Here is a 27610-nt window from a genome sequence, read left to right on the forward strand (position 1 = left end):
TGTACTATATAATACGGATTAATAATTTAATTTATGATTTATAATTCCTAATTAAGTTTCTTCGAAAGCATAAGTGTGGTAGATTAATGAAAAAACAATTTCAAAAATTCCAGCTTTTGTTGAAGAGGTGTTCATTGATAATTTGATATGATAAAGTGGGAAAGCAGCCAAGTTTTACGAATGGAATCTCTCAAATCATGATTTGGTCCTACATGTTTACAACCTTTATACTCTGAAGTTTATGGGGAAGCCTTTATTTTTATTTTTATTCTATAAGTCCACTAATGATGAATCGATACTAATGTATGATAGAGGATAATCGATAGGTTTCAGGCTCGAATCTTTTTTCCTCTATAATTTCTATTGGTTTACCAATGGTGTTTTGCCTATTGGGTAATGGCATTGAACTGAATACGATAGGTCTCATGTACGAATTCTCGCTCCCCCATTTATAATGACTAACGCGCGCAGTGTGGCTGAAAATTTCAAATTTGGCACCGATGGGTTCTAGCACCCTATTTTTAAAAAAAATAAATTATATTCGGATTGATTTGCATTTTCGGGTATCCGATCCGAAATTTTCGGATAACCCAAACTTTCGGATTGGATTCGGATCACATTTTTCCGATCAGAAAATTCTGGACCAGATCAGATCTTTTATCCGAAAATTGAACACACTAATACGTAGTATATGTTCTACATTTTATTACCTTAGAAGGCTATCCTAATACAATATTGACAGAAGTCTGTCCTAATTTCAATGTATTTTTCTTTTGAAAAAAAAAGAGTTGACAAGTTGGATACTCGAAACTCGATACTATACGCAGTACGTGTTCTACATTTCATTTAAATAAAAATGACATACAACCGTATATGAAAACTTTTATCTTGTTCTTAACTTTATGTATAGTTAGGTGTACTCTGAATCGGTTCTTTTCTTATTATTCGGTTGTACTAAATCATAAATAAACAAAACCGATAAAGTTATGACAAAAAAAAAGACATTAGGTACATGTACTCAGCTCTAAATATACTTCGTACTTAGGAGTAAAATTATTAGATTAATGAATATGAGTTGAGGGAGTGCCTAAAAAATATGCAGTAAAGTGTTAAGATAGTGCAATTTTTATCCCATTGACACACCCAAGAAAAGACTTTTGTGTTTTTCTAATTAATCGAAATGGATATTTGTAGTTAGTGGGGGGAAAAAAGAGATTAGTGGATTAAATCGGAGTTTAGACTAATATGGATACAAAAGAGAATAGTGGACTGGATCGAAAGAGATTACTGGATTGGGCCTATGTTTTTGGGATATTTGATATCCAAGGATCAAGGCCCAAAAGTGGAGAACCCATTACCTCATTTGGAGAGATCACCAACTCAACAAACAAGCTAGTATACATAAGCTTAGTGGTCTATTGTGGGATGGCCATAAAATAGAACATCGTTTGGACGTGTGAATAAAGATGTAAGAAACTCAGCCCAACCCAGCCCAGCCCAGGACGATAAAGGTACGGTCTAGACAAGAGGTTATGGGTTGGGCTTAGGCTGTATTTTTTGAAAAAAACACGACACACCAAATCATGTTAACTTGAATGATAATTATGCCTAAGTGTGAATGTCCGAAACGAGGGTAAGTAGGTTTGGTTGTGTCTGTATCGCCTTTTGGAATTTTTGGTGTGATACGAAACAAACGGGCATCACATGGATAGGGCTAATTCAAGCCCATAATACGCGGGCTCGGCACGAAACACGGCCTGTCACAACCCCACGACCATCTTTACATGTGATTATACTATAGTGGAGTTGTGTATTGCGTGTTTCGAGGACTTCTGATCGCTTTGAACGTAAACACATGAAAGTGCAAGTATATAAAGAAGTATGGATTATGACTTATGAGGTTGGTTTCTTATGTTGTTGGAGGAAATTCCTGCATAACACTCCTTATATTTATATTGTTCACAAATGTAAATCACTAAAGTAATAGAAAAAATAATATTATTAATAATTCCCCATATAACATATACAATGATAAAAGAGATATGTACACCACAATTCAAAGAAAATACATAACTGTTACAATCATACGCCCGTAATGTTAACCGCAACTTACAATACATAACTGTTACAGATTCAAAGTATTTGTTAACTTAGTATAATTTTCGCGGCTTAGTCTCTACTTTTACCGTATGACCGTCCCACTTGTCATGTTGTGCCGTGCTAATGGTCCCCCTTACTAATTCAATGATTTTTTTTATTAATTGTTTAAACTATAAGCGTCCCGTTATCGAGACATGCACGCTATGCTCATGCCATAATCGTGCCAATTTCTAAAATAATATTCACATTCGGACTGTAAATCGTCGCCGTATTGAACTTGAACAACACACATACTGGCCTGACACATGCGTAACTCTACCTACACGGCTACACCTTCCTATTTTGCCAATGTCTCTCCAATCCATAAATTCCTTATTTCCCCTTGACCATACAATCTTCCATAAATAGATATTTTCCTTAACATGAAAAAAATCTTCCCAAACGTACACTTTATGCTAATTCCAATTATACCCCCCTAACAAAAATATCCAACGGCAACATATTAAACAGAGTAGGGTTTCACAATCGGACGGCCAAAATTACACTCACCCCCAAAAATCAAACAAACATATAAAACCACCTAAAACCCTAACCGTCTTCTTCCTCTTTCCCTCCTCCCGCAAAAAACCAGAGAGAGGAACTTCAACGCCATAAACCCAGCAAACTCTCTCTTCATCATCTTTACCAGGAGGAGAATCTCTCGAACCCTAGTTTTATCTATCTTGAAACTAAATGCCTTCAATCTCCATGATGTCCGATGCTATCACACCAGAAACCCTAAAAAAGGAGAAGAAGATGAAGTCTGAAACCCTAGATTCCGACGACACCGTCGTCAAGAAGGAAAAGAGCAGCAGCAAGAAGAAGGAGAAGAGTAGTAGTAGCGGTAAAAAGGATAAAGAAGAGAAGGAAAAGAAGAAGAAGCGTAAAGCTGTTGATTTGGATGATTCTTCTGATAAGAGTGATAACAGCTCTGAATTGGTTCAGGCTGATGATTTGAAGCCGAAAAAGGCTAAAGTTATGGAAGAGGCTGTTGTTGAAGCTGAGGACCCTAATTCGCTTTCGAATTTTCGGATTTCGAAGCCGTTGAAGGATGTTTTGATTTCGAAAGGGATTAAGGCGTTGTTTCCTATTCAAGCTATGACGTTTGATAATGTTATTGATGGTTGTGATTTGGTTGGCCGTGCTCGTACTGGTCAGGTGTGTTTTCGTTAAATTTTTTTGAGCTTTGGTTTTACTGATTGTTGTTGTTTATTTGAGCTTGATCTTAGTGATACTGTGTGTCTGTGTGAGTGTTATGATTATTGTTTTTATGATTGTAACGTCTGAGCTTGATTTTAGTGATTTTATTGTATTTTGGTTAGGGAAACCGAGCATGGAATTAGAAAGATTAGTGTTTTTATTATTATTATTGAGCTTGAATTGGAATTAAAGATGTTAATTTCTCAATTGATTGGCATTGAGTACAATGTTTATCTTGTAGTTTTCTTGGTGTTTGTTGAATTCAGTGAGTTTGTTGTACAAGTCTCTTTTTGTTTATTTGAGCTTTGATCAATTGTGAGTTTGCGCATGTTATGATTAGTGCTTTTATTATTCATAATGTTTGAGCTTGATTTTAGTGAATTTATGAGTTGTGGTTAGGGAGACAGAGCTTGGAATTGGAAATTAAGGTCATATCAGTGATTTTATGCTCATAATGACTGAGCTTGATTAAGGTAAATTTATGAGTGGGTTAGGGTAACTGAGCTTGGAATTGGAAGGCGGTTTGTTGACATTATATTTATGGGTTAATTCTTGGAAAATTATGGATAGGTAGATAGAAACAATTAGGACTTATATAACAAAAACAAAAGGGATCGCTAATAGTTTTAGGAGTTTGCAAGAATCAAAATTTACATGAGCTATCATGTTTGAAGTTAGGGATGAACAGATGAACTCATTTTAATCTAGTTATGTGTTTCAATATGGAATCTAACTGATCAGTTCATGCTATATAGCTGCCTTTGAGTAGTTTACTAATATGATATGTATACTATATCTTATTTGGTGTTTTAAGCTATTTCGAGTTGAGGGGAAGGGATTGATAATTTGATGTATGACTCTGAATCCTGGCAACAGATTGTTACAAATTGAATATAGTGTTTCGTATGTATGTCACTTAAGAAAGGAAAACCATCCTCTTTTATTATGCGAGTTTAAGTCGAGGTTATGTCCTACAGAAGCATATTTCCCTATAGGTCTTATGGTCTTAATTTGCTTTTCCCTAAAGTTAACGAGCATTACTATATATTGCTGCCCTTAATTTTCTTAATGGCTTTTATTTGTTTGTTTACTGCTGAAATAATTAACGGTTTGTTATTGTACAGGGAAAAACACTTGCTTTTGTGTTACCAATAGTAGAGTCTCTAGTTAATGGGCGCACCAAAGATTTAAGGAGAAGTGGCCATGGAAGGTTACCGAGTGTCCTGGTTCTTCTGCCCACCAGGGAATTGGCAACTCAGGTACTGTGCAGAAGATACCCTTCTGTTTAATTTCCCCCTTTCCTCGACATTGAACCACTTACTGTATTTAAGATATCTTTTCTTCCGTATTTTTACATTCTCTTTCTTTCTGTGAAGGTGTTGGCTGATTTCCAAGTTTATGGAGGTGCAGTAGGACTTACTGCTTGTAGTGTTTACGGGGGAGCGCCCTTCCATTCTCAGATAAGTAGCTTAACCAGAGGTGTTGATATTGTTGTTGGAACACCTGGCAGAGTGAAGGTATTGCGTGATATCTCTTGCAAATGCAATATTACTTAATTTTTTAATGCTAACCGGATTCTTGCAATTGTGGCTAACTTGACTTGTTGTGAATATCTTTATAGGATCTCTTAGAGAAGGGTGTTCTTAAACTCGGTTCACTTCTATTCCGAGTCCTTGACGAGGCTGATGAGATGTTGAAAATGGGTTTTGTTGATGATGTTGAATTGATCCTAGGTATAATAATTTCTACTTTTTTTCTGGTCAGAGTTGCCTTATCATCTGATTTAAGTAGATTGTTGGTCTGTCTACTTTCAACCCTTTATAAATATTGCACAACTTTTGACAACCTTTCTACTGATTTTGCAGGAAAAGTTGACGATGTTAGCAAAGTCCAGACTCTTCTCTTCAGTGCTACCTTGCCCTCCTGGGTCAAGCAGGTTTGAACCCCGTTAACATTTTATTCATATGATGGTAATTTAAATATCTATTGTGTTCTAAATAAGCTATGTTCTTTTGTCAAGATATCTACAAGGTTTCTCAAGTCTGCGAAGAAAACCGTAGATCTTGTAAGTGATCAGAAAATGAAGGCCAGTATAAGTGTTAGGCACATTGTCATACCATGTTCTGCCTCTGCAAGGCCTGATCTCATTCCAGATATCATTCGTTGTTATGGCAGGTTGGTATTTTGTTTCATTTACTTTAATTTTCACGCGAGGCAGCTTCCAGGCCTCCTAGTAGTTACCAATTTTGCTTTTTATGTTCATCCAGTGGAGGCCGTTCAATTATTTTTACCGAGACTAAAGAATCTGCCTCTCAACTTGCTGGGCTATTGACTGGAGCGCGGCCTTTGCATGGAGATATTCAACAAACACAACGAGAGGTAGTTAATAGAGTGATTTTAATGAAGTGATTATTTGTAGTACTTCTTAGGTTAGACGTGAAAGCGTATTAACTAATCTGTGATCTGTAAAATTTTAGGTAACCCTCAAAGGATTTAGAACTGGAAAATTTATGACCTTGGTTGCAACAAATGTAGCAGCAAGAGGTCTGGATATTAATGATGTGCAGCTAATCATCCAAGTAAGTAAATTTATTTTCACTTGTCATGCATTATTGGCTGCTGACTTGATGTTACTTGTTAATTAATGATCACTATGAATTTTTCTTTGGTTCTTTTGGTGTTTAGTGCGAACCTCCCCGCGATGTTGAAGACTACATCCATCGTTCAGGACGAACGGGCAGGGCTGGTATGTAATGTTGCTACATGTTCTTAAAGTCTATTTGAAATAGTCACTGTCACTTTAGACGCTAATCTGAGGATTGATGCTTATTTCAGGAAACACGGGAGTTGCTGTTATGCTTTATGATCCAAAGAGGTCTAGTGTCACTAAAATAGAAAGAGAATCTGGTGTGAAGTTTGAGCATTTATCTGCCCCCCAACCCGTTGATGTTGCCAAAGCTGTTGGTATTGAAGCAGCAGCTGCCATCCTCCAAATTTCTGATAGGTAGTACATCTTTTATAATTTTACACATTATAAAATCACTTTCGTAACAATATTTTAGAATTGTACATATTATAAAATCACTTGATGTTGCCAAAGCTGTTGGTATTGAAGCAGCAGCTTCCATCATGCCACTTGCACTGTAGTTATCTGATGAAGTTACACCCTCTTTTCCTTGTTCAGTGTGATTCCCGCTTTCAAGGATGCTGCTGAAGAGCTTTTGAGTACATCTGGTCTATCAGCCGTGGATATACTCTCAAAAGCCCTTGCCAAGGCCGCTGTAAGTTTTTGCATCTGTGTTTGTGCATTTCTGGTGTTCATGATTGAGTTTCATTGTTTTTGAATATTGACATGATATGCTTCTTTGAACAGGGTTACTCGGATATAAAGGAAAGATCACTTCTAACCGGCATGGAGGGTTATGTAACTCTACTCCTTGATGCAGGAAGACCATTTTATGGACAATCGTAAGTTTTGTCATTACTACGGCTTAGTTTTATGCTGCTAGTTGCTCCTCTGTTTGGCTGTGTACGTTGTGTTTGTGCTAGTTGACAGTAAAGAGAAAGATCAATAGATTTAGACACAGAAATTTTAATGGGAATTTGGAATCCAAATAAAAAAAGTAGGGTATTGATAGTGGAATAGACTGTAAAGAGAAAGATCAACAGATTTAGGCAGAGAGAATTTTTTATGGGAATTTGGAACCCAAATTAGAAAATATAGTAGCGATAGTGGAACGAACACAGATTATTTATTTTTCTGAGCGTAAAGAACAAAAAGAGACGGAGGGAGTAATCACCAGTGAACACGGTTTTGGTTTCCGCCATTTCATAGGATGTAAGACCCCAATCGAGTTTTATGCAATTGTTTTTTCATCGAGATATTATAGACGGAAACAATGACCTATTTATTTTCTGTTCTCATGCGTATAAGCTTTCTATTGTATGTTAGATTTATTTTGTATTGTCAGAATGGAAGAGAATTTACTTCTGTTCTTGTGTGTGTGGCTTATGAATTTGTTTTTTATCTCCCGGTTCTAACTTTTTACTCTTTTTACAGTTTTGCCTACACTGTATTGAAGAGGTTCTTGCCCGCAACAAAAGCTGATTCAATCATGGGGGTTGCACTAACCGCTGACAAGAGTGGTGCCGTTTTCGACGTTCCAGTTGACGATTTGGAAACTTTCCTTGTTGGTATGTACACCATAGATATTTCCATCAAACTAGTTTTATCTTTCTCTAAGGCCCCGGTATCGTTTTTTTGTTTCCAGTTTTCTGTTTTTTACAAAACTAAAACCAAAATATGAAAACCATAAAAAGTACTTTTTGTTGTCAGTTTTAAAAATTCAACAAGATCACTATAAGTATGACTAATTTTTAGATCATGATTCAATCTTAATCATATGGCTTTCAAAACTGAAAACTTATTGTGATATCGAAAAACCGAACACCCCCAAGTTAAGATGGTAAAGTTGGCTGTTTTGATTTTTTTTTCCTGATATTGTTTTCTTTCCCAGGCGCAGAAAATGCTGCAGGGGTGAACTTGGATGTAGTTAAAGCCTTGCCTCCATTAGAAGAGAAAGTACAAATAAGCAGAAGATTTGGCGGTGGTGGAAGAGGCGGCCGTGGTGGCGGATATGGAGGACGTGGTGGTGGATATGGTGGTGGAGGATATGGTGGTGGAGGAGGATATGGAGGACGTGGTGGTGGATATGGTCGTCGTTAATGCCATCTGTGTTTCGTGCACAAGGTGCAAACAATTTTGATGACGTCACATCTGTTTGTATTTTTTTAATCCTTTTTTTTTGTTACTTTTGGGGTGATAAAATACATGCGATTAAGCAAGGGGGAGTGTTTAGTTGTAAGTTTAGCCTGATTAATTAGGGAGGACCCTGGTTAATTTATTCATTTACAAGGAACAATTTTACAGTAATTGCAAGTGTAATAGTATGATCTAAAGATTTATGTAATATTTGGTTACACTTGTTTCTTCAAACCTCATAATACTTCGTACTCTTCTGGTAATCCGTCATCTTTCCATCAAATTAACTTCATATACATTGATGTATGTTTCATAAACTGCATAGTTTAGTAACCTTTTCATATTCGGTTATCGGCTTTTGAATCCGGCATCACGTTACTAGTCTTTGGTTCAATGACTACTTTTTTCGTTGATGTCGAACCTGTGTTTGGTTTCGTGTAATATCGTACTCCCTCCGTTCCGAAATACTTGACCTGTTTTCCTTATCGGGCCGTCCCTTAATACTTGACCTGTTTCTAAAAATGGAAATATTCTAACAATATTATATTATTTCTCACTCCACCCCTATTAACCCACCTACCCCCTACTCCATACAAAAAATAATTAAAAATTCAACCCCTACTCTTAACTCACCTCCCACTAACTACATTAAAATAATACCCCACTATCAACTACTATAAGTCAATTCAAGTCCCTTAAACTCTGTGCCGGTCAAACCGGGCCGAGTATTTCGGGACGGAGGAAGTATATGATAAAAGGATCAAATAGGGTTTAATACAGGTTGTTCGGTTTAGGTCAGGTTCAGAGGTCTTTCAGTAACTTCAAGTCGGTTTCTAGGCAAAGTTATCGAACAAGTGTTTTGGGGGTTATTAGGGTTTAGATGTGTCCAATGTACTTAAATGTTAATGTATCTTACCATCCATAAGCTTTGCTGTGATATTGTTTTCAAGAATTGTTTTGGTTTAGGAATGCCACTCTCTTTTTATATGTGAAGTTAAAGTTTTATACTTCCTCTGTTCATAAATACACGCAACATTTGAAATTTTTACAATATTCACATATTTCGCTTTGACTATTGTTGGTAATTTATATGTCAAATAAAACATAGTCATGTGGGGTCTTGTTAGATTCGTCTCAATACGTTTTTCAAAATATCAACTTTTTATAATTTTTACTTGAAAAGAATTTAAGATATTGACGATTTAAAATGTGTATTGACCTGCGTGAAAGTGATAAACGTTAAGTATTTATGAGTGGAGAAAGTATGTAAATACAGAGTAATAAAAGTAGATATAATTCAAGATGTGCCAACTTCACCCAACTTTCGAATTTATTTAAAGTACTAAAGAACTTCTAAAAAACTTATCAATATGAACATCCCTTGTCAACTCGTATATGAATTTATTTAAATTAAAGATTATTCTTAAATAAATGATAAAATATTTGAAAATAAGGTAAACAGATGGCCTCATTATCGCATTCAAAGGCACATCAACAACAAAATGTAGGAAAAACTTTAAACAGGTTGAATTTACAGGGTTACCAACAACAATGTAACAATAAATAAGCTTGATTGTTGAGGTTTTCTCAACTTAAAAAACAACATTTCACAATTTCCTATAGTGAAGAAATAACAGCTTGAACATAATCCAAGAATTATTTCAAAACCATAAAACAGGGAAAAGACTACATGTACATCTAGTGTATAAGATTCTTTTGTACACCACCATTAATTTATTGACACATCATCAAACCCACTAAGAACATGGTGTACGAGATGCCTTACTAAGTGTACATGTAGTAGGATCCACAAAACAATTCACCTTGTTAGAGAAAGTAGATATGTTTTTAGGGTTACAGAAACCCTTCAACTGCCCGCCCGCCCGAAGCTTCACGGTACATATTGATGGCTTCCTCCATAATATGAGCCCGAGCTAATAACTGAGCTCTCGTTTTCCCAGACGGGTGAGTTGAAAGATAGTCTTCAAGTCCTCCGGATGCACCGGATATCTTTCCTAGCTTCTCGTATACTTGAGGTGCGACTCGTGGGTCGTATCCGGCTGAAGCCATCAATAGTAGTCCTATGTAATCTGCTTCTATTTCCATCCTACACAATAATAACCACACAAAAGTATATTAATTAGATAAAAAAAGGCTAAGCTATATCTTACTTTGACTTTTCTCTTCTAGTCTTCTTAGGCTCTGTTCTGTTCGACTTACTTTGACTTATTTCGCACAAAATAAGTTCAGATAAGATAATATAAGTTCAGAAAAAAAAAAAAGTTTTTTTTAGACATTTTCACACACAAATAAGTTTATTTCAGATTTTCAGACAAAGTGAGTTTTTTCGAATAAAATAAGTTCAGAAAGTTCAGATAATATAAGCTCAGACAAAATAAGTCGAATAGAACGGGATCCTTGATAGTACAAGAAGTTGAGAACTACAATGGAGAGGAGAGGAGAGGGGGATGTGAAATAGGCGAGAAGCCTTTCGTTGCAGAAACCTAGGACTATTTAAGAACTTGCAAAAGTAGTAGCAGAAATGTTTGGATTTAGACAGTTATGACAGAATTGAATTGTTGATATGGTCACTGAAAAACTGTAGTAAGATATGCAAGAATCTATAAGGAAAGAGCAAACAGGGAGATTGACACCTTTGGCATGCAAAAGAATGAGCTAGTGTTCAAACTCTAATGCAATCGACTTTGAGAATGCCATACGGTCCATGATTAGAAGCAGATTAGCTAAATTCACATCGAAAGAAAGTGTTCGGAACATGAATCTATGAAAACATTCACCTCATGGCTCATATCATTAGCGAGCGGGGTTTAAACTAAGAGAAATGATATAAACCTAATCCAAAAACGAAGAACTCGAAACACTGCCGACCCATTCAAGATCAACAGGTGGAAGTTCAAACATGTGAAATGCAATCCAGTTGGGGGGCAAAAAGTAGTTGGGAAAACATATCAGAATATTTCCCTGGAACTTTCAAATTTAACAGGTTGTTATACAATAACTAAGTACTCTGCATATGCTACATATAAAGAAGAAAGCTATTTCTATTCATGTATTTCCACCACTACAACAGTACGGAGTAACAGAGAACGGATGTCCAGATTGATAACAATGTCAGATAAGCAAGTTAATGTGTGTTGGCAGGTATGCTGAAACACAAAATAATCTAGATGACTAAGTTCAATTATCAAACCATCATGGTCCTGTTATAAAATCACGAAGAAATTAATCCATATGATCACTTGAAAATGCCTGCTTAGTCATCACTACTCTGCTATAAGTCACCTTACTACTTCCCCTAAGTTTCTCTCACCCAAATCTATATCAGCAAAAGATAATTAAAAGTTCAAACTGCATCAGTAGGAAACCAACCCCTTTAATCGTCTTCTATTTCCTTTGGTTCTCAGCTAAAAAGAAAATACTCAGGCTATTAAGAGATTTAGGCTCTGTTTGTTTCAACAGAAAACATTTTCAAAGGAAAATGATTTTCCATCGAAGACAATTTTCAAGGGAAAACATCAAGGCAAAATATTTTCCCTTTGTTTGTTTCCTTACAAGAAAAATTATTAAGAAAAAGAACATAGAAGTGGTAATGAGATGAGAGAAAAGGAAATGTGAGGGATTATAGTGGAAAATGTGGCATTCCTTCTTTTCAGAAGAAAGTTATTTTCCACCTTTGGGAAAATTGTTTTCCACCCTTAATAAAAACAAACAAAGGAAAATGGGGAAATCATCTTCCGTATAGGTGTTTTCCGTCAAAACAAACGGAGCCTTAAGGTAGAAAACTATGACAGAGTTCACCTGAACCATTCGAGTCTTGTAATATTTGCTAAACATTCTCAACTTCCCCATAAGTTATATGTCAAGCCCTAGTGTACCAGTGACTCTCATGCAGTGTGGCTGCATGAGATCATTTAATCATCGTTCAACCAAGAAGAAACATACAACTGAACTTAAAGCAATTATACTATTGTGGAACCTTAAAAACAGGAACTGTAACATATGTCATGAAAAGGGAATTACACATTTATCTCACAAAGAAAATGCCAAAGTAAACAATCAAGACAAAACATATTAGGATTTAGGAGCAACAGACTTACTTTCGGGAGAAAGGAAGCCTTAGGAGAAGATTCGACATTGCATTGGCAAAATCAGGCGCGATGAACTGATAAAGGATCAGTTGTAAGATTGCCATCCACAAGTTCTTTGTAATCTGTTCTGCAGTATGCCGAGCCACAGCATGCCCAACCTTGAACAAAAATACACCAACAAAAAAAATGTCATTCGCCTTGTAGTGATTTAGGATATGTTCTGCTTGACTTATTTCAAACCGTTCAGATAAGTTCAGTTAATTTCAGATAATATAAGTTCACAAAAAATAAGTTCCATACATTTTTTAAAATGCAGAAATAGGAAATACATTATCAAGAGGTAATCAAGACCTCATAAAGGAGACAAGTTTCATACATTTTAACATACAAATAAGTTTATTCAGTCAAAATAAGTTTTGTTCAGATAAATAAGTTCAGATAAGTTAGTAGCATCATTAATGTTCAAACAATACCTTCAAAACACAAAAAAGAACAACAATTTTACAAATTGAAGTAAGTAATTGCATACCTCATGCCCAATAATTGTAGCAACTTCAACATCTGATTGAAAATGCCTAAGCAATCCAGTGTAAACAACAATCTTCCCACCTGGCAAACAAAAGGCATTCACAACTGGTTCATCAACAACCAAAACTTCCCAATTCATCCCTTCCAAATGATCAGTATAAGCCTTAGCCTTATTTTCCTCCCCCTTTTTCCTACTATCTTTAACCCATGTATCATCAAGCATCTCTTCCCCTTTACGCCAATTCTCAACCCCGTTCTCTTCTTCGACCTCAGTAAAAGCTCTCAAAGTTTCACCTCCATCAACCTCGTTATGGCTGCTACCGCCTTCAACGGCATAACCTGGATCACTCCACACTTGTTCATGGCTTATCCCTCTTTCAAGTGATTGAATAATGTCCTTAGAAATCAACCTAATCTTTACACTATCAGGGTGAATTGCAGGCAATATTTTCCCTTTCATTTCTTTCTTCATCTTCTCGAATTCGGATTCTCCTATACTCCTTTCAATGGATTTTGACAGAAGTACTAAATGTTTCCTCTTTGTATAGGGCACAATTTCACAATTGCCAAAATAAACAGTAATCACAACACCAGAACCAACCACAACTACAATGAACATATGTCTAGGGTTCTGAAACCATGATTTAAAACCTCTTGGTTTAAAGTGTTGAATTTGGTTACTATCAACATAGTAATTTCTCCTAGTAATAATACCAGAAAACAAGCTGCTGGTTTGATTCTGCTTAAACCCATTAAAATTCCCAGAAATTGAAGGTGACCCAAATAACCTAGAAGGCTTAAATTGATTGTAAAACAAAGAAGATGAACTTGAATTAAGCCTTGGGGAAGGGGATTGAATTGGGGATTTAGGTAATAACTTGGAGCTGAAGCTTTTAAAAGTGTTGTAAACAAACCTTGATTGTCTGTTCCATGATGCCATGATTTTCTGGAGAAGAAAAGGCGCTACCTTTGATCCAAATTGTTGAAATTCAGGGTCATTAATGAATTGGGTATCAACAAAAAGTAGATTGAAATTTTGTGATTTCTGATTTAAGATTTCCGAGTGAGAAATTTACAAGAACAAGGATTCTTCCTCTTCCTAGAGGAATTGGGTCAGAATTTTCCTTAATTTTTTTTTTTTTGAAGTTTGTTTCTTAATGGGAAGAAGGGCGTGAATTCTGGAGAAATAATCACAAACTACTGTAATTGAGAAGAATCTGGAAGTTTGCATTGGGGAGGTGGTGGAGAAGAAGGACTCCAAATTGGTTCGGATCTTTTTGATGAAACCCGGGAAATTGGATATGGTCTATGGACATGGTCACATGGATATGGACCTAGAAATATGAAGTAGTCAAGTACTTGACCCATGATAAAATGAGCCGTTTACATCGGACCGAACTTTGGCCCAAAACCGTTGAAATCCGGACGGGTTGGTGTGAGCTTTTTCCCAAACCCGTTTTAATACGGACGGTTCGAGCTTTTTACTAAGGCTAATAAACTTACACATAACGAGCCTTAAAATTTTAAAAAAAATTAGTTCTGATTGGATCAAGATATTGAGTGTTGTTTTATGATATTTTCCTATATTTAAGATTGGATAAATGATCTAAATCAAGGGGTCAAGGGCTATTTGAATTTTCTAGCATATGCAATAAAAAAAAATATGTCAGGTTGTACTTGAGTTGTTCACTTCAGGCTTGAGCCATGTTTATTCAGATCGAGTTATATTCAAGTAAAAAGTCTAATGACTCAATTTGGCCCAAATTACTATAAGACCTATTCACCAAACCAAATTTGTTTTACTACACGAACCGATTATGATACTTTCCCAAGTTTGTTTTACTTCACGAAACGGAACCGATTATGATATTTTCCTACGAAATCGATATGCAACCCTTACACGATTTACACCACATTACATTAAAGTCTAAAATGTTACGGAGTATTTTGTTTTGGTGCGAACGAGCAAGCAATAAGGGCGATACAAATGGATAATGCTTGATTCGATCATGTGAAATATCATAAACAAAAAATACAAGCGTTCACTGTAGGCCCCGTCTTAACCATTAGACCAAAACCTCACCATTTTATAATAGTCACTCTTTGAATCTGAATGACTACCGCGCAAAAGTTCTGGGAAGGTGACAACAAAACCAGTACTCTCTCCATATACAACAATGGCAGAACCCAAATATACATTCTTCAAAACCTCAATTTCCTGCTTACTTAGCCAATGCAAGAACATGAAAGACCTTACAAAAATCCATGCCCAGATTATAAAATCCCCTAAAATTTCAGAATCAGACCGTTATTTCCTCACAACTCGCCTACTCTTCTTTTGCGCAATTTCAGAAGCAGGTTCTCTTCCTTATGCTACCAAAGTTTTCAACAATTTGGAAATGTCAAACCTTTATGTTTACAATGCGCTAATTAGAGCTTATGCTAGCAAATCATATTCTGGGCAGTCTATTAATTCTTGCCCCTCTTTAAATTTGTATATTAAAATGCTAAGAAATGGGATTACTCCTGATAATCTTACTTTCCCATTTGTGTTAAAGGAGTGTACTAGAAGGGTTGATGGATTAATTGGTATGGTTGTGTATTCCCAGATTGTGAAATTTGGGTTTAATTATGATGTATATGTTCAGAATTGTATGATTAGTTTTTTGTGTGAATGTGGGTTTCTGGGTTGTGCGCAGAAGGTGTTTGATAAAATGCCTGAGAGGGATGTTGTTTCTTGGAATTCGATGATTGTTGGGTGTTTGAGAAATGGGGGGGTTGATTTAGCATTGGGTATGTTTAGGAAGATGGAGAAGCGGAGTATTTACACTTGGAATTCTATGATAACAGGTTTTGTTCAAGCTGGTAAACCAAAGATTGCTTTGGAGTTGTTTCAGGAAATGCAACTAAGGAGTGATGATGGAGTTAGGCCTGATAAGATAACAATTGCTAGTGTTGTTTCTGCTTGTGCATCTCTTGGCGCAATTGAGTATGGAGATTGGGTATATGATTACCTCAAGAAGAGTGGGTTGCAGATTGATATGGTGACTGAAACAGCATTAATTGACATGTATGGTAAATGTGGACGCGTTGATAAAGCAATTGAAACGTTTAGAAATATGCCAAAAAAGGATGTTTTGGCTTGGACTGCCATGATCTCGGCTTATGCTCTTCATGGGTATGGAAAAGAAGCTTTGGGTCTTTTAAATGAGATGGAATTGAAGGGAATGAGGCCTAACCATGTCACATTTGTTGGCCTTTTGTCAGCATGTGCTCACGCTGGTTTAGTAGAGGAAGGCCGTTGGTGTTTTGATATAATGACACGTGTTTACTCAATTGAGCCGTGTGTTTATCACTTTGCTTGTATGGTTGATATACTCAGTCGAGCTGCACTTTTTGACGAGGCAGAAAAGCTTATCAGTGGCATGCCAATGGAGCCGGATGCCTATGTTTGGGGTGCATTGCTTGGTGGTTGTCAAATGCACAAGAATGTAGAGTTAGGGGAGAAGGTTGCTTTGAGATTGATTAATTTGGATCCCCTGAATCATGCTTTATATATCAATCTATGTGATATATATGCTAAAGCTGGTAGATTTGATGATGTAAAGAAAATAAGAAACTTTATGCAAGAAAAGGGAATTGTAAAGGACATGCCAGGCTCCAGCAGTATTGAAGTTGATGGTGTTGTTCATGAATTTTCTGTTAGAGGATCACCTGAACTTGTGATGGATGAACTAGTTTGGTTATTGAATGGACTAAAAAATGAGATGAAGATTGGTTTTCAAAGAAATGATTTGGATGTTGAATAACCAACTAGCTGTGAATGTATATGATGGGATATGAATGATTTCACTGATTCGAATAAATATATGCCTGGAAGTTGAATTCAGAGAATCACTCGTAAAGGAGGTCTTGCACTGCCTTCAGAAAAGAGAGACTTTCAGAACACCTCAAGACCAAAACTTGTACTCCATATTATAATAAAGGTAACATCTTTTACCATATTGATATAAGCATGAAACTTGTCATGTTGTAGTGATAGCATTATACTATGCAGATCCGTAGTTATGATGGAATTTATGAGCGCTTTTCTTGGATAAGTAGTTGAAGTGCTTCTTTGACATGAATTTTAGTGTTTGTAATTCATATTCAGTATCTAAAGTCCTAGTCTGGACGAGAACAAGCTGTTGCTTCAAGAATCCATAGTCCTCTGTTTGTGTTGATACTTTTTCAGTTTCTGGACAACACGGGATAATAATGTTTGGTTGAAGGAAATTACAAAACTGTGCCGGTAAAGTTGCTGGGCCTTTTTATTTTCAAGAAAACTATTATCTGTTTCTTGTGTTAAGCTCAGTTGTTTTGATTCTAGTTAGCCTTAACCTTCAATGGTATCAGGTAAACTAGATAAGTAGCCTTCTTAATTTTGAAACATTGCAACAAACTTAGCATTAACCTTTACATCAATGCAGAAGTTTTTAAGAGGTGGGCAAATATATATTTGTGCCTGTGTGACGACATACTGACATAAAATGCTTATTGTTGTTAAGGATAGATTTTCCCTGATAACTGAATTAATTTTGATGCAGTCATTCACAGAAGATGACTTCTAGATTATTTACAAGATCCTGTGACCATATTGGTGCAAAGTCAATAACCTCTGCACACAGAAGAACGCCAACTTCTTATTGGAGGATGAAGATACAACCATGCAGGTAGTTCATATTGTTTGAGGCATAGCTAAACTTGGTTTTATGCATATTGATTTATTTTTGTAAGTTTAGCGCCTTCTACTAGAACATGTTTGACAGCTTTACTCGTTCTCTCAAATTATTAGTTCGAATCCTAATCACATGGTTCCTTTTTGTGTGTGTTTGTTTTAGAATTTGGAATGCTCAAATAGTTTGGAAAATAAATTTGGTGGCTGATTTCCGGTCAAGCCAAAGAAAATGTTCGACTGTTTGTTCTCTCTTTGAAGTTATACAAGCTTGTTTCTGGAAGACATTGTTGAAAGAATGTTATACATACATGGAATTCATGCAGATCGTTTTTCAAGTAAGTCTGAGTTTCAATTTTCGAATCTTTTCTGATGATTATGTTCTAAATTCTGTTAATAAATTGAGTCAACTTCCAAGTACAATGAATTTTTAGCTTGTGCAGTTCATTTGGAATTTGAAGCAGATATTTAGTGTGAAGATATAGAGCATTGTGTCAAATTCAAAGTCATTATTGGCACTCCATTTCCCTTGGTAGGACTAAGACTAGGGTTGTTTTCATGGTTGCATGATCAACAATTGCATTTTCTTCACGTTCTTAAAACCTCGAAGGGATTCAAAAGTTAAAAAGAAAAGGATAAGACAAGATTGAAGTATGACTAATAGGCTTTAGCTGAATAAATGTTGTGTATTCCCAAGAATCTTGATACATAAACCCTGATAAAACAATAGTCCCTTGTAAAACAATGTATTCTCTTGAATCTTGATACAAAAATCCTGATAAAACAATAATCCCTTATAAAACAATGTAAAATACCGCCGTCATCCTTATTCAATAGAGTAATACTCCCTCTGTCCCTAAAAGATTTCCGCAATATCCTTTTCGGTTTGTCCCATACCATTTATAGTATGTAGTCCTCATATGTTTTCTCTCACATTCTATTATTTAAATTAGCAAAAAGACAAAACTACCAACCCACTTACTTTTCTTTTGCCTTTTATCTTAATAAAGTGAAAATGTAGTATGCAAAAATCTTTTAGGGACGGCGGGCGTAGACAATAACAGAGAAAGAGGTTAGGATGAATAAGGAAAAGCATTACTCATAATCGTTATTGTTCTACCCGTTTCCGGTCACTAACCTTACTCTTTCTCTACAATCAGAATATCCCATGTCATTTTGTGAGTTGCATCAAATAAGTACCTTGAAATTCCAATAACATTACTTGTAAGAAGAAAGATAAAATGTAGAGGTCACCAGAGGAATCATATGGCACTTAAAAGAAGTGAAAGTATATGACATAATGTGACTAATTATTCTAATCACTCTTATATCACACATTAACTTCACTAAGTAAAGGTTTTATAGTTATCGACTTCTTATTGCTGTATCTGATGTCATAAGACTCGTAACTGTTTTTCGATATACTCCCTCTGTCTCAAAATATTTTCCCCGTTGCCTATCTACACACGCTTTCCAATTTAGGTGAAAAGGTAAAGGGCAAAGAGTGGGTGGTTGCCCTAGTTGGGGTCCCAACTTTTAGAACTTTTAGAGAAAAAGTACTCATGCTTTTGCTTCTTCTTCCTCTTCTTTTGCCCTTTTTTTTTGCGTTTTAAGGTGACCACTGCACTTTATATCCTGTAATGCCTTCTCCACAGATTACCTAATCATTTTCTCCATCCATGGGAATCTTAAAAAGTCAAGTGGTACTGATTTCTGACATACACTTCCACTCACTTCCACTTCCACAGCACTGAACACAGAAAAACATGATCCTAACTCCTAAAGACACCATGTGTGCTTCACTAATTCTGTAGACATCTAGAACACAGTTTTTCTGTACAGAAATTACTTCTGTACTCCTCTGAGCTGTGCTCTATCATAGGAAATATATTGTCAAGGGTAAAACATAAATAGTCAGAAATGTAGGGCAGTAAATTTTTTATTTTTTATAGTTTTGAAGTATTTGCCTTGAAATTGTGCACTCAACTAAGAGGGATTGGGTGGATGCCAACTAGCTTAGTTGGTAAAGTCTTGACTCTTTGAGGGGTGGTACTGGTACCCAAGACCTGGGATTGAATCCTGTTTACACCATTTGTCCCCTTGTAATTTGACCACTTATAGTTCCGTCCATTGTTGAGTGCTTCAAATACCACTTGGGAAACCAACATATGTTAAAACAAGTAAAATCTCTTTGCAAGCCTAAACCCAAATTTTATTATTATCTGCATAATTACAAAAAAACAAGTCAGAAATGATGAGTAAAACAAAGCTCCCCACTAAGTTTGTTGGCTTATATAAAACATTCGATACTTTATATTGTCATTATTCACCTAATCCAAGAAGAAGTCACATAAATTTTGTTTTCTTTCAACTCTCATTTGGGTGCAAATAAGGGTCAAAATACAACCCAGCAGAAGAAATTAAAGGCAAATCCCGTGACTTAACTACCTTAATCTTCACTCTTTTAGCATATACACCCTCAACACCTAACCAATGAAGCCTCTTATACCCTACTGTTGTACCACTTACAACCCGTTTTCCATCCACATATATCTCGTGCCGTTGGATCCTCTGACCCAGCCCGATTGCTTCTTGGATCATAATCACATTAAATCTCAGCCCTTGATTACCCAATCTTATCTCAATCCATTTGTCTTTCTTATCATCTTCATTAGGAGCCCAGTAAGTCCATAAGTGGTCCGGGTCAAGCACGTTTTCTGGCCCGAAACCACTCCCTTTTCCTCCCCTTTGGCTACTTGCTTTTACTAAGCAATTCTCTGCTAAATTATGGGTGAAAATTGTGTTGATCGCGTTCCTGAACTCTGTTAACCGTTTGCTGTCATTTTCGGAGATGAGGCCGTTTGAGTTTGGTGGCACATTTAGTAATAACACACAGTTTCTTCCTACAGAATTGTAGTATATTTGTAGAAGTTCACTTAGTTTCTTTGGCTCTTCAGATTTATGCCAAAACCATCCTGGTCGAATTGAAACGTCGCATTCTGGTGGTAACCAGTCTGTTCCTTTAGGATCTCCAGTGTTTAGATATCTGCATTTGATACAGAAATCAGTTTTTTATGACACAAACATCACACATAAAGTCATAAACCATATTTGCATGATAAAAACTCAAAAATGAACTGTAAACAGAAACATTCTGCTTTTGGATACATCAATTATTTCAGTGTTTTGTTCTTAATCATGTCTTACCAAAAATATCAATAATTTGTTCCTTTACAACAACAACAACAAATCCTTAGTCCCAAAATATCAATAATTTGTTCCTTTACGAAATTATTTTTACTACATCAGGAAAAGTGTAGGAATACTAGTGGGATTATGTGAACTCCATTCAACAAAATAACTTTATTTTTAGCTTTTACTTACAATTCATGCACACTTGCACAACTCTGTTCTCACATCTCTTCAACACTAGGCCACGTTGGTTACCGTTTTTTTTGTTTCCAGTTTTCTATTTTTTGAAAACTAAATACTAAATTATGGAAATCGCAAAAAGAAGATTCCACTTTTCTTTTAAGTTCACAAATCAACCTAATTCATATGCCTTTGAACATAAAAAAACCAAAAACATAAAACAGACAGGGATACCAAACAGGACCTAACTTAGTTTTTGCTGAACAAATGTTTCAGGATGGGCTTCTTACATAAACAATATACTTCCTATGCTACATTTAGGTAGAGAGAGGAAGGATTAGGAAGAAATTAGGATGATATCAAGCTCCACTCAATCAGATTACTACTATATAAACTGTTGAAAATGCTCCCAAAACTATAGTTAATGGTTTAATGGATTCGTGGGATCATGATTAATCATATTTCTTACTTTTAGGTAGTTATTTATTTTGCTTATAAATAGTTGTTGTAATTCATAACTTTTATATCAATGAAACGAATTAGTTTATTGTTCTAATATTATAAATTCTACATAAACCCTATCATTAGCTTTGAAATTCATACATAGTAAATACTTACTCAACAATGCTTGCATTGCCAATTGACATTGATGTCCTGTTAACAGTAGACCAGCAAGTGTTACCAGCAAATCCTTTTTCGTTTCCCACCCATCTGACGTCAGGTCCGGCATCGGAAAATATGTTTATTGAACTTTGAAGCTCTTTAACCATGGCAAACCAATCCCAAAAATAATAGGACATGTTTGGTGCGTTTGAACCTTTAGCTCCATCAAACCATATCTCTCTTATACCTCCATATCTAAGATAGAAGAACACTTACATTATCATCCCCAACAAGTTAAACCAAAACAAAAACAAAGTTCACAAAATGTCTTAACATAAAAAAAACAGAGAAACAAATAGTTCATTATTAGTTAATTTGATAAATACTTTCTGATGTGAAGTAACTTAACTAAGCAGCATGGTGGGTTACTGGTAGACCTGTCAAAAATCGACCCGAACCCGACCCGAAAATACTGGGTCTTGAACAAGATTTTTGTGACCCATAACCTAATTTTATCCGAACCCGAGCAACCCAAGAAGAATTGGTCAACACCTGACAGATTCAAAATAGTTGTATTTATAGTAATAAATGAGATTATGAAGAATTTTAAGCATAGTAAACAAGTTGTTGTTACTATGGTTGGGCGTAATATGGTTTTAATTTGAATTATACGTCATTTTATGGTTGAATTTGACTAAATATAAACTTGTGTAGGAAAATTTGTTAATTTGTGCCCATATTTTGTATATTTATTACCTAAACTAATGAAAATATAATACACCTTTTAAAATCACTCAACCCGTTGGGTCGATCCGAACCTGAAAGTTCTAGTTCTTGAAAAAGCATTTGTAAACCCAAAGCCAAAAGTGACTGGCCCGAACTAACCCGAAAATAATTTTTTTACAAACCGACCCGACCAACCTGTTTGACAGGTCTAGTTACCGGTGTCTGATATGAGTTCCCGAGTCCAAGTAACATAGCTTAACCAAGTGAATCATTTGAACAATGGACTAATTAGTTACCTGGTTAGAAGCTCTTGTAATTGAGCAAGGTAGTACTCATTATACTTCTTCTCATTACCATATCTCTTATCATGTCTATCCCAAGGAGAAAGATACAACCCTGCATCAATTCCATTCCTCTTTGCTGCACTAACAAACTCCTGAACAACGTCCCCATGACCGTCTTTCCAAGGACTCTTAGCAACAGAATGGTCAGTGTATTTAGACGGCCATAAACAGAACCCGTCATGGTGTTTTGCTGTAAGAATAGCTAACGAAATACCCGCTTCAGCTGCGACCCTGAACCACTGGTCCGGGTTCAGACGGGTCGGGTTGAAAATAGACGGGGATTCTTTTCCGGTACCCCATTCGGAGTCTGTGAATGTGTTGACACCAAAGTGGAAGAACATGATGATTTCTCTTTGTTGCCATTTTAGTTGGGAGTATGAAGGGAGTGGAAGGATTGGTAAGGGTGGTGGTGTTGCTGAATTTTTAAGGGAATTTGTGGGAATAATGTGACTAAATATGTGTATAAAGAGGAGACAAAACAAAGGAATACAGATATTAACCACCATAGCTACTGTTTTTGTGAAGTGTGACTGTTTGTGTGTGTGTCTTTTTCCTTCCACTTAAACTACTTGGCCATTGTTGCACATGCTTTATAGTTGTGGATTCACTAATGTGGTACTATCTGTTGCTTTACGTCTTAACTATTGAGGTGATCAAAATTCGGGCCGGGCCGGACTTTAACACAAAAAATCATGCCCAAACCCATAAATTTGGTCGGGCCAAAGCGGGCTCGGGTTTTTGTCTAAAAATGGAAAATTTAGGGTGTGACCCACACTTTTCGGGTCGGGCCGTCGGTCGGGCTATAGTTGACCAAGTCTAGAAAAAGACACGCAACGTTTTTTGAATATTAAACTAGTTTTTAGGCTCAGGCAATGCCCCGAGTCATTACTTGGATAACTTTATCTACGCTTTTGTGCAAAAAACAATCATAATTAACTCGTACTCTTCTTAAGTAAATTGATTTTATCATCACTTTCAACATTCAAAACTTTGATTCTTTAGATAAAATGGAATTGAAAGATGAGATAGAAAGCTAAAACAATAAATAAGACATAAGACAAGTAATGAGACACTAAACAAGAACAGATAAAGCATTTCTCTTTCTGTTGGTTTGTTTGTATCCATGCATCTCTTGTTTCTTCTCCCTGCCAAAAGAACTAATTGTTCACGGGTAAATATTGAACACCCCTTATAAGATGAGTAAAAGGCGTCTTCTTCATATAAGGTTTTGTACTTTGGTGTAATGGTAGTTCGTTTCATTTCAAAAGGAAGTGTTACATACTTACATGATACATAATATATTACAATTATTCTATGAGTATTGTACATATTTAGTATTGATTAATAGTGGAAGAGAAATGACTTTTAACTACTATTATTGCTCCAATGCTCCCTCCGTCTCTTTCTGTTCTTCCTACTTTACTTTTCGGATGCCAACACGGGTCAAAAAACAACCCAACTGAAGAAATTAACGGCACATCCCGTGACTTGACTACCTTAATCTTCAGATAATTACATGATACATGTTACAATTATTGTAGAGTATAACATTTTTAGTATTGATTAATAGTTGAAGAGAAATGACTTTTAACTACTAATATTGCTTCCTCCGTCTCTTTCTGTTCTTCCTACTTTTACTTTTTGGATGCCAATACGGGTCAAAAAACAACCCAACAGACGAAATTAATGGCACGTCCCGTGACTTGACTACCTTAATTTTCACCCGCTTAGCATGCACACCCTCAACTCCTAACCAATGAAGCCTCTTATAACCTACCGTCGTACCACCCACAACCCGGTTCCCGTCTACATATATCTCATACTTTTGGATCCTCTGACCCAGCCCGATTGCCTCTTGGATCATGACCACATTGAATCTAACCCCTTGATCATCTAAACTTATCTCAACCCATTTCTCATTCCTGTCATCTTCACTAGGAGCCCAATAAGTCCATAAGTGGTCCGGGTCGAGCACGTTTTCTGGCCCGAATTTACTCCCTTTTCCTCCTCTTTGGCTGCTTGCTTTTACTGAGGAATTCTTTGCTAAATTGTGGGAGAAAATCTTGTTGATCGCGTTCTTGAACTCTGTTAACCGTTTGCTGTCAGTTTCGGAGATTAGGCCGGAGGAGTTTGGTGGCACATTTAGTAGTAACACACAGTTTCTTCCTACAGAAGTGTAGTATATTTGTAGGAGTTCACTTAATTTCTTTGGTTCTTCAGATTCATGCCAAAACCACCCTGGTCTAATTGAAACATCACATTCTGGTGGTAACCAGTCTGTTCCTTTAGGATCTCCGGTGTTCAGATATCTGCATAAGTGCATTCGATAAAGAAATTAGTTGTTGATGACATAAACAGAATCATTTCAGTAGCATTCAGTTCAGTCAAATACATTTCAGTCAAATACAGTTCAGTCAAATACAGTTCAGTACAGTTTAATAGCATTCAGTTCAGTACAGTTAGTAGCATTCAGTTCAGTTCAATTCAGTTCAGTTCAATACGGTTCAGTAGTTTTCAGTTCAGTACAGTTCAATAGCATTAAGTTAAGTATAGTTCAATACAGTTTAGTAGCATTCAGTTCAGTACAGTTTAATACGGTTTAGTAGCATTCAGTTCAATATAGTTCAGTAAAACTCAGTTTAAAAGAACATGGCCTTACTCAGCGATGCTTGAACTTCCAATTGTTATTGAAGTCCTGTTGATGGTAGACCAGCAAGTGTTCCCAGCCAATCCGTCTTCGTTTCCCACCCATCGGACGTCTGGACCGGCATCTGAGAATATGTTGATTGAACTTTGAATCCCCTTGGCCATGGCAAACCAGTCCTTAAAATAATAGGACATGTTTGGTACATCTGAACCTTTGTGCCCATCTACCCATAACTCTGTGATATCTCCATATCTATTACAACAGAAGACTTTCATGAGTTTAAAGTTTAAACATATGAAATCATGGAAATAAATAGTTCAACATCAGTTGATTTTACAAAATCTTTCTGATTCAGAGTAACAAAGCTAAGCAGCAATGCAGCATGATGGGTTCCCGGCATCTGATTTCAGTTTCCGAGTCCAAGTAGCATAGCTATTGTGTAGACAGGGCAAAAATCAACCCGGACCTGGAAATAATGGGTCTTGAACAAAATTATGTGACCTGTAACTCGATTTTATCCGGAACTCAAACAACCCAAAAAATAATGGGTTGACCGAACCCATTTTTGGCGATCGATTGAAAATCGTTGTATTCATAGTAATAAATAAGATTATGAGGAATTTTCAACACAGTTAACATGTTACTATTGTTAGGTGTAATATGATTTTGATTTAAATTATAGACTATTATATGATTGTATTTGACAATATATAAATTTGTGTATGATAATTTATTAATTTGTGCAAATATTGTGTATATTTTATTGATATAGGTTTATATTTAATACGCAAATTAATGAAAATATAATACGTGTTTTATAATCGCTCAGCCGGTTGAATCGACCCGAACTCGAAAGTTCTAGGTCATGAACAAACATTTGTAAACCCGAACGCTAAAGTGACTGACCCAGACTAATCTTAACCGAAAAGTAATTTATTATAACCTGATCCGATCGACCCGTTTTATAGGTCTAATTACCGGCATCTGATTTTAGTTCCGGAGTCCAAGTAACATACGAAATATATACTCCCTCCGTATTTATTTAAGAGATACACTTGGCCGAGCACGGGTATTAAGAATAAGAATTAAATGAAATAAAACAATAAAGCAAGTGGAGTTGGATAGATATTTTAATAATTAAACAAGTGGTGACCATGTCATTTTGGTGGGTGGGTGGGAGGTGGGGTGGTTTATGAAATTATTTGTTTAATAGGGTGGTGGGTGATAGGGTAAATTAGATGTATTATTTAATTAGATGGTGGTTTGATAAGTTACTAAAAATGGCAAGTGTATCTCTTAAATAAATACGGCCGGAAAAGGCAAATGTATCACTTAAATAAATACGGAGGGAGTAGTTATTACCAAGTGTATAGTGGACTAAGTTACCTAGACCTTATCAACTATAGCCGGTCCGCTGGCCCGACCAGCCCGAAAAAATGCAGGTTTAGGTAGCCTAAAATATGTATTTCTAGACCAAAATCTGACCCAGGCCCAAAAGCCCGTTTAGGTCAGCACCAAATTTATGGGTTTGGGCATGATTTTTTTTGTTAACGTCCTACCCGGCCCGAATTTTAATCACCTCTAAAATTACCTGGTTAAAAGCTCTTGCAATTGAGCCATGTAGTACTCATTATACACCTTCTCTTCACCATATCTCTTGTCATGTTGATCCCAAGGAGAAAGATAAAACCCTACATCTACTCCTTGCACCTTTGCTGCACTAACAAATTCCTGAACAACGTCCCCATGACCGCCTTTCCAAGGACTCTTAGCAACCGAATGGTCGGTGTACTTAGACGACCATAAACAAAACCCGTCATGGTGCTTTGCTGTAAGAATAGCCAATGATACACCCGCCTCAGCCGCAACCCTGAGCCACTGGTTAGGGTTCAGACGGGTCGGGTTGAAAATCGTCGGGGATTCTTGCCCGGTACCGTATTCGGAGTCCGTGAACGTGTTTACGCCGAAGTGGAAGAACATGATGATCTCTCTTTGTTGCCATTTTAGTTGGGAGTATGAAGGGAGTGGGAGGATTGGTAAGGGTGGTGGGATTTCTAAATTTTGTAGGGAAATTGTGGGAATAATGTAACTAATTAGGTGTAACAAGAAGAGAAAAAATAAAGAAATAGAAACATTAGCCATTTCATTTGTTTTCTTTTGGAAATTGTGGCCATTTTTGTACATGTTTTTATAGATGCGGAGGAAAAATGATGTAGTACTCTGTAGTCCGTACTATATGTTTTTTTACATATAAGCTACTGATTATTTATTTAGACACGAGAGCTTTTTTTATTCGATATTATCTCATAAACTTCATGTGACGTGCCATTTCTATCATTTCTAAATGATTTCATATCGTGTGTCAATTGAAATATTAATGTGTTGCATTAGTCAATAGGTTAGGATAACAATGCAACATTACAAGTCATTTGTAGTTGTTGTTTGAAATTGACACCACCTTAACTA

General features: G+C 36.2%; 5 protein-coding genes across 6 annotated transcripts; 2 read left to right on the plus strand and 3 right to left on the minus strand.

Moving 5' to 3' along the window:
* The first annotated feature begins 2722 nt into the window (after window positions 1-2722).
* On the plus strand, window positions 2723-8365 carry LOC110782420 (DEAD-box ATP-dependent RNA helicase 7). The gene is made up of 14 exons (NM_001426341.1): window positions 2723-3297; window positions 4464-4598; window positions 4716-4856; window positions 4961-5072; window positions 5205-5275; window positions 5360-5514; window positions 5607-5718; window positions 5817-5918; window positions 6025-6085; window positions 6175-6343; window positions 6524-6620; window positions 6713-6807; window positions 7400-7533; window positions 7857-8365. The coding sequence occupies exons 1-14, from the start codon at window positions 2833-2835 to the stop codon at window positions 8063-8065; spliced, it is 2058 nt and encodes a 685-aa protein (NP_001413270.1). The 5' UTR covers window positions 2723-2832; the 3' UTR covers window positions 8066-8365.
* Window positions 8366-9861: 1496 nt separating this feature from the next.
* On the minus strand, window positions 9862-14044 carry LOC110782423 (mitochondrial metalloendopeptidase OMA1). The gene is made up of 3 exons (NM_001426340.1): window positions 12740-14044; window positions 12220-12368; window positions 9862-10208 (listed from the first exon to the last, which is right to left on the minus strand). The coding sequence occupies exons 1-3, from the start codon at window positions 13676-13678 to the stop codon at window positions 9956-9958; spliced, it is 1341 nt and encodes a 446-aa protein (NP_001413269.1). The 5' UTR covers window positions 13679-14044; the 3' UTR covers window positions 9862-9955.
* A 144-nt stretch (window positions 14045-14188) lies between these two features.
* LOC110782280 (pentatricopeptide repeat-containing protein At5g66520) lies at window positions 14189-26720 on the plus strand. Of its 2 annotated transcripts, none has more exons than XM_056838283.1 (4): window positions 14189-16724; window positions 17325-17450; window positions 17619-17790; window positions 25500-26720. In XM_056838283.1, the coding sequence occupies exon 1, from the start codon at window positions 14916-14918 to the stop codon at window positions 16545-16547; it is 1632 nt and encodes a 543-aa protein (XP_056694261.1). In that variant the 5' UTR covers window positions 14189-14915; the 3' UTR covers window positions 16548-16724; window positions 17325-17450; window positions 17619-17790; window positions 25500-26720. The 2 variants fall into 2 exon arrangements, with proteins under 2 accessions (XP_056694261.1, XP_056694262.1); XM_056838284.1 differs by lacking the exon at window positions 25500-26720 and adding an exon at window positions 21101-21446.
* Window positions 19651-23078, minus strand: LOC110782426 (alpha-L-fucosidase 1). Its single transcript, XM_021986578.2, has 3 exons — window positions 22450-23078; window positions 21443-21682; window positions 19651-20498 (listed from the first exon to the last, which is right to left on the minus strand). Exons 1-3 carry the CDS (start codon window positions 23001-23003, stop codon window positions 19820-19822), a joined length of 1473 nt encoding a protein of 490 aa, XP_021842270.2. The 5' UTR covers window positions 23004-23078; the 3' UTR covers window positions 19651-19819.
* On the minus strand, window positions 23758-27364 carry LOC110782237 (alpha-L-fucosidase 1). The gene is made up of 3 exons (XM_021986356.2): window positions 26736-27364; window positions 25157-25396; window positions 23758-24806 (listed from the first exon to the last, which is right to left on the minus strand). Exons 1-3 carry the CDS (start codon window positions 27326-27328, stop codon window positions 24092-24094), a joined length of 1548 nt encoding a protein of 515 aa, XP_021842048.2. The 5' UTR covers window positions 27329-27364; the 3' UTR covers window positions 23758-24091.
* Window positions 27365-27610: the final 246 nt, after the last annotated feature.

The sequence above is a fragment of the Spinacia oleracea genome, chromosome 3 (genome assembly GCF_020520425.1).
Source record: "Spinacia oleracea cultivar Varoflay chromosome 3, BTI_SOV_V1, whole genome shotgun sequence".
Classification (NCBI taxonomy): Eukaryota; Viridiplantae; Streptophyta; class Magnoliopsida; order Caryophyllales; family Amaranthaceae; genus Spinacia; species Spinacia oleracea.